Source organism: Stegostoma tigrinum, chromosome 49 (assembly GCF_030684315.1).
Source record: "Stegostoma tigrinum isolate sSteTig4 chromosome 49, sSteTig4.hap1, whole genome shotgun sequence".
Classification (NCBI taxonomy): Eukaryota; Metazoa; Chordata; class Chondrichthyes; order Orectolobiformes; family Stegostomatidae; genus Stegostoma; species Stegostoma tigrinum.
In genome coordinates, this window is record NC_081402.1 from 1,113,076 (window position 1) to 1,125,286 (window position 12,211).

The window sequence follows — 12,211 nt, forward strand, 5'->3', positions numbered from 1 at the left end:
TGTAGTGCCTGTGGGAGTGAGAATTAACTGAGGATAGTGGGATCAAGTGTTTGAGACGATTGAGACACAGGATCCTTGTCCCGTGTGATAAATCACGAAGGTGGACGAGCTGTATTTGCAAGCGGTGTCTCTCTCTCTTTCTCTCTCTCTCTGTCACATGCTGATGACATGTTTCGAAATGTGATGCCTGTCGAAAAGCACTATTTTCTGAACGATCCTAGGAAGTGGTCTGATCAATCTCCTTTATCAACATCTTTTGTTCCAGACCAAGAGACAACACCGACTACTGAACCCCCTCCACCTACGTCTGGAGTAACCACTGACTCTGCACCATATTCTCAAATGGTGTCTGAAGTTACAGGTATCTGCTAAACACAGGGACTTTTAACAGATACAGTGCCAGAGGGAATTGCAATGCAGTGTCTGAGGGAAATGGGATGCAGTGTCTGAGGGAAATGGGATGCAGTGTCTGATGGAAATGGGATGCAGTGATTGACGGAAAGGAGTTGCAGTGTCTGAGGGAAATGGGACGCAGTGACTGACAGGAATGGAATGCAGTGCGTGAGGGAAATGGAATGCAATGACTGACGGGAATGGGCTGCAGTGACGAAGGGAAAAGGGCTGCAGTGACTGAGGGAAAAGGGATGCAGTGACTGAAGGAAATGGAATGCAGTGAGTGTGTGAAATTGAATTCGCTGAGAGAGGGAAATGGGATGCAGTGACTGAGTGAAATGGGATGCAGTGACTGGGTGAAATGGGATGCAGTGACTGAGTGAAATGGGATGCAGTGACTGAGTGAAATGGGATGCAGTGACTGAGTGAAATGGGATGCAGTGACTGAGTGAAATGGGATGCAGTGACTGAGGGAAAAAGGGATTCAGTGACTGAGGGAAATGGAATGCAGTGACTGAGTGAAATGGGATGCAGTGACTGAGGGAAATGGTGTGTAAGGACTGATGGGAAGGTATGCGGTGACGTTGAGATTGAGGTACACTGACCTCGTGTTCTGTGAACGACCACTAAATCAGAATGGTTTTCTTCAAACAAACTGCCATACAATCTGTCCCTGCCAGGCCGATGGTAGCAGTATGAATGAGGTAAATCTCCATTTCCTAAACATTCCTGGCATATTGGGAACTATTGCGTGAGAGGCCTTCTATAATCTCTGTTACTGCCAACGTTTGTTTCAGACATAGAGACACCATCAACACATGAACCCGATCAACAAAATTCCAGGGAATCCACTCAACCTGCAACATCTGCTCAAAGAGAATCAGGAGACACAGGTAACAGCAAACTATGGGCTTTTTAAAGTAATCTATTTCAAACAGATGAAGGGTCTAGGCCCGAAACGTCAGCTTTTGTGCTCCTGAGATGCTGCTTGGCCTGCTGTGTTCATCCAGCCTCACATTTTATTATCTTGGAATCTCCAGCATCTGCAGTTCCCATTATCTCTCACATATTATGTGTTGTATTAACAGGACTGAGAGTGAATAAGAGAGAGATTTATCGATGGCAGAGAGATGCAGTGACTGAAGTGGAATGTGATGGAGTGGCTGAGGGGTGTGGGGTGCAGTGTTTGACGAGAGTGGGATACAGTTACAGAAGGCTCGTTGGATATTGTTACTCAGGGGAATGGGAACATAGTGGCTCTGTGGAGTGTAATGTTCCAAACGGAGCGGTATGGTGTCTGACATTTTATGGGATGTAGTGATGATTTGAGAGATTTGTATTGACAGAGGGAATGTCGCAGTGAAAAAGGACATTGCAATGTAGTGACTGAGGGGATTGTGATGTACAGCTGACGGGGGTGGGGTGGGGGGCGGTGGGGAGCGTTGTGTCCGAGGGGCGTGTAGTGACTGATTGGATGAGCAAGTAACTGACTTCGTGGGAGAGGATACTGAGACCGAGAGGATTGGGATATGATGACAGCGGGTGAATGTCATGCAGTGCCTCTGGGAGTGAGATGTATTGACTGAGGATAGTTGGATCACGTGTTTGAGACGATTGTGACTCAAGATCCTTGTCCTGTGTGATAAATCACGAAGGTGGAAGAGCTGTAATTGCAAACGGCTCGTCTCTCTCGCTCTGTCTCTCTCATGCTGATGACATGTTTGGAAATGTGATGCCTGGCGAAAAGCACTATTTTCTGAATGTTCCAGGGAAGTGATCTGAACAATATCCTTTATCAACATCTTTTGTTCCAGACCAAGAGACAACACCGACTACTGAACCCCCTCCACCATCATCTGGAGTAACCACTGACTCTGCACCATCTTCTCAAATAGTGTCTGAAGTTACAGGTATCAGCTAAACACAGGGACTTTTAACAGATCTCTTCAGACATTGGTGCATGTTAAGCTCTTATTCATGAGAGAGAGACTTACTAAAAGCAGAGTGATGCAGTGAGTGAAGGTGAGTGCCATGCGGTGACTGAGGTGAGTGTGTTGCAGGATCAGGATGTTGTAATGATGGAGGGGCAGTGGGATGTCGTGACTGAAGGGAAGTAGAGTGCAGTGAAAGAGGGGAAGTGGGATGTCATGACTGAGGAGGTGTGGGATGCAGCGACTGAGCAGGAGAGGGATGCAGTGATTGAAGGGGAGTTGGATGAATTGACAGGTGGAGAGTCGGCTGCGGTGACTGCGGGGCAGTGGGATGAGGGACGGAGAGGGAGTGGGTAGTGACTGAGGGGAGTGGGATGTATTGACTGAGGGGGAGTGGGATGTTGTGACTGATGGGGAGTCGGTTGTAATAACTGAGGGGGAGTGGGATGTGTTGACTGGAGGGGAGTCGGATGTAGTGACTGAAGTGGAGAGGGATTAGGGACGGAGGGGGGAGTGGGATGTAGACTGAGGTTGGAGTGGAATGATGTGACTCAAGGGGAGTGGGATGTAGTGATTGACGGAGCGTCGGATATAGTGATTGAAGTGGAGTGGGATGTATTGACAGGAGGGGTGTAGGACGTAGTGATTGAAGGGGAGTGGGATCAGGGATGGAGGGGGAGTGGGATGTAGTGACAAAAGAGGTGTGTGACATAGTGACTGAAGAGGCATGGGATGTCTTGTCAGAGGTCGAGTGTGATACAGTGATTGAGGGCTTATGGGATGTTGTGAATGTGGGGAAGTTAGATGCAGTGACTGAACAGCATTGGGATGTAGTGATTGAAGGGAAGTAGGATGTATTGACTGAGTGGGAGATGAATGCATTGACTGACAGGGAGTGGGAAGTGGTGACTGAGCGGAAGTGAAATGTGGTAACTTAGACGCAGTTGGACGTTGTGTCAGAAGGGGAGAGTGACATAGTGACTGAAGGGGCATGGAATGTCTTGACTGAGGGGGAGTGGGATGGAGTGACTGAGGGGGAGTGGTACGTAGTGATTGAAAGGACGTCGGATGTAGTGACGGGGCTTCGGATGAACTGACTAATGGTGAGTGTGATGTGATGAATGTGGGAGAGTGGGATGCAGTGACTGTGAGGGAATGGGATGTAGTGACTGAGGGGGAGTGAGATGTAGTGACTGAGGGGAGTGGAATGAAGTGACTGAAGGCGAGTGGGATGCAATGATTGATGGAGCGTGGGAAGTAGTGATTGAACAGGAGTGGGATATGATGACTGGACGGGAGTAGGATGTAGTGACTGAAGGGGAGAGCGATGACGGACTGAGGTTGAGTGGGATGTAGTGACTGAATGGGAGTGGGTAGTAGTGATGGACGGAGCGTGAGATATAGTGATTGAAGGCGAGTGGGATGTATTGACAGGAGGGGAGTAGGATGTAGTGACTGAAGAGGAGTGGGATGAGGGACGGAGTGAGAGTGGTATGTAGTGACAGAAGAGGTGTGTGATATAGTGACTGAAGTGGCATGGGATGTCTTGTCAGAGGTCGAGTGTGACGGAGTGATTGAGCAGAAGTCGATGCACTGACTGTGGGGGAGTGGGATGCAGTGACTGAACGGGATTTGGATGTTGTGACTGAGGGGGAGTCGGGTGATGTGACTGAGCGGGAGTGGGATGCAGTGACTGTGAGGGAATGGGATGCAGTGACTGATGGTGAGTGGGATGTGGTGACTGTGATGGAGTGGGATGTTGTGACAGAAGGGGAGTGTGACATAGGGAAGGGGCATGGGATGACTTGATTGAGGTCAAGTGTGATGTAGTGATTGAGTAAGAGTTGGATGTACTGACTGTGGGGGAGTGGGTTGAAGTGGCTGAACGCGATTGGAATGTAGTAATTGAAGGCGAGTGGAATATATTGACAAAGCGGGAGTGGGATGCAGTGACTGATTGGGAGTGGGATGTCATGACTGAGGGGAGTGGGATGAAGTGACGTAAGGGGAGTGGGATGAAGTGATTGACGGAGCGAGTGATGTAGCGGTTGAAGGGTAGTGGGATGATGGATGGAGGGGAAGTGGAATGTAGTGACAGAAGGGGAGTGTAACATTGTGACTGAAGGGCCATGGGATGTAGTGATTGACGGAGCATGGGAAGTGGTGATTGAAGTGGAGTGGGATGTGTTGACTGGAGGGGAGTAGGTTGTAGTGACTGAAGGGGAGAGGGAGGGATGGAGAGGGTGTGGAATGTAGTGACTGAACGAGAGTGGAATAATGTGACTGAAGGAGACTGGGATATCATGACTGATGGAGCGTGGGATAAAGTGATTGAAGTGGAGTGGGGTGTATTGACAGGAGGGGAGTAGAATGTAGTGACTGAAGGGGAGTGGCATGAGGGACGGAGCGGGAGTGGGATGTCGTTACTGATGGAGGTTGTATGATGTGACTGAAGTGGAATGAGATGTAGTGATTGATGGAGTGTGGGATATCGTGATTGAAGTGGAGTCGGATGTATTAACAGGAGGGGAGCAGGATGTAGTGACTGAAGGGGATTGGGATGTTGTGACTGACGGGGAGTGGGATGTGGTGGCTGAAGGGGAGTGGGACCTAGTTCCTGAGGGAGTGTGGGTTGGGGTGACTGAAGGGAAGTGGGAAGCCGTGACTGTGGGGAATGGGATGTAGAGACTGAGGGTGCGTGGGATGTATTGACTGAGAGGGAGTGGGATGCGGTAAATATGCGGGACTGGAATGTCATGACTGAGAGGGAGTGGGATGTGGTGGCTGAGTGGGACTGGAATGTGGTGACTGAGGGGGAGTGAGATGTGATGACTGAAGGGGAGTGTGATATAATGACTGAATGGGCATGGGATGTCGTGACTGACGTGGAGTGTGATATAGTGATAGTGGGGGAGAGGGATGCGGTGACTGAGGGGGAGTGGGATATAGTGATTGAAGGGTCATGGGATGTAGTGACTGACGGGGAGTGGGATGTGGTGACTGTGGGAGTGGGATGTCATGAATGATGGGGAGTACAATGCTGTGACTGAGAGGCAGTGGGATATAATGACTGAAGGGGAATGGGACGTAGTGACTGAGAAGAAGTAGGTGCAGTGACTGAGCGGGAGTGCGATGTAGTGATTGAAGGGGAGTGGGATGTCAGGACTGGGGGGCAGTGGCATGTATTGACTGAGGGGTAGTGGGATGTTGTGACTGAGAGGCAGTGGGATGTGGTGACTGTGGGGGTGTGGGAAGTAGTGACTGAAGTGGAGTGGGATGTGCTGACTGAGCGAGTGTGGGATGTAGTGACTGAGGTGAAGTGGAGTGTCGTAAATGAGGGGGAGAGGGATGTTATGATGGAGGTGGAGTGTGATATAGTGACTGAGGGGGAGTGGGATGCAGTGATTATGAGGGACTGGGATGTCGTGACTGAGACGGAGAGGGATGTGATGACTGAAGGGGAGTGTGATATGTATGACTGAAGGGGCATGGGATGTCGTCACTGAGGTGGAGTGTGATATCGTGATTGAGGGGTGGTGGGAGGTAGTGACTGAGGAGGACTGGGAGGCAGTGACTGTGGTGAGTGGGATGTCATAAATGAGTGGAAGTACGATGCGGTGAATGAGAGGGAGTCCGATGTGATGCCTGAGCGGGAGTGAGATATAGTGACTGAAGCGGAGTGCAATGTGGTCACTGCGGAGCAGTGGGATGTAGTGACTGAAGCGAAGTGTGATGTGTTGACTGCGGGGCAGTGGGATGTAGTGACGGAGGAGTTTAGGGTGTAATGACTGAGGGGGAGTGGGATGTATTGACTGAGATAGTGTTTGATATAGTGACTCAGAGGGAGTGGAAGTGGTGAATATGAGGGAGTGGGATGTTGTGACTGAGGGGGAGTGGGATGTAGCAACTGAGTGGGAGTGGGGGATCGATGTATTGGTTGAGGTGGCAGTGGGAGGTATTGATTGAGTGGGTGTGCGTTGTAGTGACTTCGGGGGGAGTGGGATGTAGTGACTGAGGAGGAGTGGAATGGAGTGAATAAGGGGGAGTGGGATGCGGTGACTGAGGGGGAGTGGGACGTGGTGACGTCGGGGAGTGGGATGTAGTGACTGAGGGGGAGTGGGGTGTAATGGTTGAGGGGGAGAGGGATGCAGTGACTGAGGGGGAGTGAAATGTAGTGACTGATGAGTGGAATGGAGTGAATAAGGGGGAGTGGGATGCGGTGACTGAGGGTGAGTGGGACGTGGTGATGTGAGGGAGTGGGATGTAGTGACTGAGGGTAGAGGGATGCAGTGACTGAGGGGGAGTGTGTTGTAGTGACTGAGGTGGAGTGGGATCTGGTGACTGACGGGGAGTGAAATGCAGTGACTGAGAGGGAATAGGATGTAGTGACTGAGGGGAAGTGGGTTGCGGTGACGGAGGGGAATGGAATGTCATGAATGATGGCAAGTACAATGCTGTGACTGAGGGAGTGGGATATAGTGACTGAGAAGAAATAGGGTGTAGTGACTGAGCGGCAGTGCAATGCATTGACTGATGGGGAGTGGGATGCAGTGACTGAGGGGCCTGGGATGTAGTGACTGAGGGAGAGTGGGATGCAGTGAGTAAGGGGAATGGGATGTCATGAATGATGGCGAGTACACTGCTGTGACTGAGAGGGAGTGGGATATAGTGACTGAAGGGGAGTGGGATGTAGTGACAGAAGAAGTAGGGTGTAAGGGCTGAGTAGGAGTGGCATGTTGTGACTGAGGGGTAGTGGGATGTTGTGACTGAGAGGCAGTGGGATGTGGTGACTGAGGGGGAGAGGGAAGTGGTGACTGAGGTGAAGTAGGGTGTCGCAAATGAGGGGGCGAGGGATGTATTGTCGGAGGGGAGTGTGATATAGTGACTGAGGGGGAGTGGGATGTAGTGACTGAGGGGGAGTGGGATGTAGTGACTGAGGGGGAGTGGGGTGTAGTGACTGAGTGGGAGTGGGATGTTGTGGCTGTGGGGTAGTGGGATGTATTGACTGAGGAGAGTACAGTGTAGTTACTGTGGGAGAGTGGGATGTAGTGACTGAGGGGGAGAGGGATGTAGTAACTGTGTGGGAGTGGGAGATGGAGTCTGAGGGGGAGTGGGATGTGATGACTGAGGGGGAGTGGGACACACTGACTGAAAGGGCTTGGGATGTGGTGACTGAGATGGAGTTTGTTGCAGTGATTGAGAGGCAATGGGAAGGGCTGAATATGAGGGAGTGGGATGTGGTGACTGAGGGGGAGTGACATGCAATGACTGATAGGGACTGCGATGCAGTGACTGAGGGGGAGTGGGATGTAATAATTGAAGGGGCGTGGGATGTAGTGACTGAGGGGGCATGGAATTTATTGATTGAGGTGGAGTGGGATGCAGTGATTGATAGGGAGTGGGATGAAGTGAGTGAGGTGGAGTGGGATGTAATGAATGAGGGGGAGTGGGATGCAGTGACTGATAGGGACTGCAATGCAGTGACTGAGGGAGAGAGGGATGTAGTAACTGAGTGGGAGTGTGATATAGAGACTGAGGGGGCGTGTGATGTGATGACTGAGTGGGAATGGTCGGTCGAGACTGAGGGCAAGAGAGATGCAGTGACTGGGAGGGAGTGGGATGTAGTGACTGAGGGGGCATGGAATTTATTGACTGAGGTGGAGTGGGATGCAGTGACTGAGGTGGAGTGGGATGCGGTGACTGAGTGGCTTTGGGATGTATTGTCTGGAGGGGAGTGGGATGCGGTGACTGAGTGGCTTTGGGATGTATTGTCTGGAGGGGAGTGGGATGCGGTGACTGAGGGTGAGTGGGACGTGGTGATGTGAGGGAGTGGGATGTAGTGACTGAGGGTAGAGGGATGCAGTGACTGAGGGGGAGTGTGTTGTAGTGACTGAGGTGGAGTGGGATCTGGTGACTGACGGGGAGTGAAATGCAGTGACTGAGAGGGAATAGGATGTAGTGACTGAGGGGAAGTGGGTTGCGGTGACGGAGGGGAATGGAATGTCATGAATGATGGCAAGTACAATGCTGTGACTGAGGGAGTGGGGTATAGTGACTGAGAAGAAATAGGGTGTAGTGACTGAGCGACAGTGCAATGCATTGACTGATGGGGAGTGGGATGCAGTGACTGAGGGGCCTGGGATGTAGTGACTGAGGGAGAGTGGGATGCAGTGAGTAAGGGGAATAGGATGTCATGAATGATGGCGAGTACACTGCTGTGACTGAGAGGGAGTGGGATATAGTGACTGAAGGGGAGTGGGATGTAGTGACAGAAGAAGTAGGGTGTAAGGGCTGAGTAGGAGTGGCATGTTGTGACTGAGGGGTAGTGGGATGTTGTGACTGAGAGGCAGTGGGATGTGGTGACTGAGGGGGAGAGGGAAGTGGTGACTGTGGTAAAGTAGGGTGTCGCAAATGAGGGGGCGAGGGATGTATTGTCGGAGGGGAGTGTGATATAGTGACTGAGGGGGAGTGGGATGTAGTGACTGAGGGGGAGTGGGATGTAGTGACTGAGGGGGAGTGGGGTGTAGTGACTGAGTGGGAGTGGGATGTTGTGGCTGTGGGGTAGTGGGATGTATTGACTGAGGAGAGTACGGTGTAGTTACTGTGGGAGAGTGGGATGTAGTGACTGAGGGGGAGAGGGATGTAGTAACTGTGTGGGAGTGGGAGATGGAGTCTGAGGGGGAGTGGGATGTGATGACTGAGGGGGAGTGGGACACACTGACTGAAAGGGCTTGGGATGTGGTGACTGAGATGGAGTTTGTTGCAGTGATTGAGAGGCAATGGGAAGGGCTGAATATGAGGGAGTGGGATGTGGTGACTGAGGGGGAGTGACATGCAATGACTGATAGGGACTGCGATGCAGTGACTGAGGGGGAGTGGGATGTAATGATTGAAGGGGCGTGGGATGTAGTGACTGAGGGGGCATGGAATTTATTGATTGAGGTGGAGTGGGATGCAGTGATTGATAGGGAGTGGGATGAAGTGAGTGAGGTGGAGTGGGATGTAATGAATGAGGGGGAGTGGGATGCAGTGACTGATAGGGACTGCAATGCAGTGACTGAGGGAGAGAGGGATGTAGTAACTGAGTGGGAGTGTGATATAGAGACTGAGGGGGCGTGTGATGTGATGACTGAGTGGGAATGGTCGGTCGAGACTGAGGGCAAGAGAGATGCAGTGACTGAGAGGGAGTGGGATGTAGTGACTGAGGGGGCATGGAATTTATTGACTGAGGTGGAGTGGGATGCAGTGACTGAGGTGGAGTGGGATGCGGTGACTGAGTGGCTTTGGGATGTATTGTCTGGAGGGGAGTGGGATGCGGTGACTGAGGGTGAGGGGAATGTAGTTACTTGGTAAGGGGGGTTGGGAAGTGATTGAGTGGGTATGGGACGTAGTGACTGTGGGGGAAGTGGATGCAATCCCTGAAGGGGAGTGGGATGTATTGATTGAGGTGGCAGTGGGATGTGGTGACTCGGGGAGTGGGATGCGGTGACTGAGGGGGAGTGGGATCTGGTGACTGATGGGGAGTGGAATGGAGTGAATAAGGGAGAGTGGGATGTCGTGACTGAGGAAGAGTGGGATGTAGTGACTGAAGGGTAATGGAATGTAGTTACTGAATGGCAGTGGGAAGTGGTAACTGAGCGGGGGTGGAATGGAGTGAATAAGGGGGAGTGAGATGTACTGACTGAAGGGTAGTGGAATGTAGTTACTGAATGGTAGTGGGAAGTGGTGACTGAGGGGGAGTGGAATGGAGTGAATAAGGGAGAGTGGGATGTCGTGACTGAGGAAGAGTGGGATGTAGTGACTGAGGGGGAGTGGAATGGAGTGAATAAGGGGGAGTGGGATATGGTGACTGAGGGGGAGTGGGATCTGGTGACTGAGGGGGAGTGGAATGGAGTGAATAAGGGAGAGTGGGATGTCGTGACTGAGGAAGAGTGGGATGTAGTGACTGAGGGGGAGTGGAATGGAGTGAATAAGGGGGAGTGGGATATGGTGACTGAGGGGGAGTGGGATCTGGTGACTGATGGGGAGTGGAATACAGTGGCTGAAAGGGAATGGCATGTGGTGACTGAGGGGGAATGGGACTTAGTGACTCACTGGGAGCTAGATGGGATAACTGAGGGGTAGTGGGATGTGGTGACTGAGGGGGCTATGGATGTATTGACTGAGGGGCATTGGGATGTAATGTTTGGTGGGGAATGGGATGTAGTGCCTGTGGGGGAATGGGATGCAGTGACTGAAGTGGAGTGGGATGTAGTGATGGAGGGCGAGTGGGATGTCGTGACTGAGGGGGAGTGGGATGCAGTGTCTGAAGGGTAGTGGTGATAGTAACTGAGGGTGAGAGGGATGCAGTGACTGATGGGGAGTGGGATGTAGTGATTGAGTGGACGTGGGGTGTATTGACTGAGGGGGGAGTGGGATGGGGTGACTGAGGGTGAGTGGGATGTGGTGACTGAAGGGGAGTGTGATGTAGCGACTGAAGGAGCATGGGATGTAGTGACTGGCAGGGAGTGTGATATAGTGTTGACCGGGCGTGGAATGTAGTGAATGAAGGGGAGTGGGATGTGGTGATGAGGTGTAGTGGGATTTAGTGACTCAGGGGGAGAGGGATGTAGTAATTGAAGGCGAGTGGGATGTATTGACTGATGGTGAAGTGGGATTTGGTGACTGAAAGGGAGCGGGATGTTGTGATTGACAGAGCGTGGGATGTAGTGACTGAGGGAAATGGAACACTGTGGCTGATGGAAATGGGAGGCAGTGTCCGAGGGAAATGGCATGTTGTGACTGAGGAGAATGTAATGTAGTGACTGAGGATAATAGGATGTCGTGACGAAGGGAAATGGGATGCTGTGAGTGGGAGGCATGGGATGCCATCACTGAGGGAAACTGAATCCATTGACTGTGAGAAACAGGATGCAGTGACTGAGGAAATGTGGTGGAGTGACTGAGTTAAAAGGGATGCAGTGCCTGAGGGAAATGGAATGCAGTGACTGAGGGAAATGGAATGCAGTGACTGAGGGAAATGGTATGCAGTGACTGAGGGGACTGGGATGCAGTGACTGAGGGGACTGGGATGCAGTGACTGACGGGAATGGGATGCAGTGACTGAGAGAAATGGGTTGCAGGGACTAAGGGAATTGGGATACAGTGACTATGGGAAATGGGCTGCAGTCGCTGTGTGAATTGGGATTCAGTGAGACAGGGAAATGGGATGCAATGACAGAGGGAAATGGGATGCAATGACAGAGGGGAATGGGATGCAGTGACTGAGGGAAATGGGATGCAGTGACTGAGGGAAATGGGATAAAGTGACTGAGGGAAATGGGATGGAATAACAGAGGGAAACTGAACGCAGTGACTGAGGAAAATGGGATGCCGTGACTGAGGGAATAGGGATGCAGTGACTGAATGAAATTGAATGCAGTGACTGTGAGAAATGGGATACAAAGAGTGAGTGAAATGGGATGCAGTGACTGAGGGAATAGGGATGCAGTGACTGAAGGCGCTAGGGATGCAGTGACTGAGGGGAATAGGACAGAGCGACTGAGGGAAATGTGATACAGTGATTTTGGGGGCTTGGGATTCAGTGACTGAGGGAATAAGGTTGCAGTGACTGTGAGAAATGGGATACAGTGACTGAGGAAATGGGATGTAGTGACTGAGTTAATCGGGATGCAGTGTGTGAGGGAAATGAGACGAAGTGTCTGAGAGCAATGGGATGTAGTGATTGAGCGGGCTTGGGATAAAGTGACTGAGGAAATGAGATGCAGTCACTGAGACAAACGGGAAGCAGTGACTGAGGGAAATGGGATATAGTGACTGAGGGTAATGTGATACAGTGACTTTGGGGGCTTGGGATTCAGTGACTGAGGAGTGTGAGATGCAGTCAC

At 51.5% G+C, this 12,211-nt stretch overlaps 1 protein-coding gene across 2 annotated transcripts in view; it reads left to right on the forward strand.

Moving 5' to 3' along the window:
* LOC125450091 (mucin-2-like) overlaps positions 1–12,211 on the forward strand; it is a 79,131-nt gene that overhangs the window by 40,136 nt on the left and 26,784 nt on the right. For both annotated transcript variants that reach the window (XM_059643160.1, XM_059643161.1), the window contains exons 9-11: positions 266–361; positions 1,191–1,286; positions 2,208–2,303. In XM_059643160.1, coding sequence (XP_059499143.1) covers positions 266–361; positions 1,191–1,286; positions 2,208–2,303 — 288 coding nt within the window. The remainder of the gene's footprint in view (positions 1–265; positions 362–1,190; positions 1,287–2,207; positions 2,304–12,211) is intronic.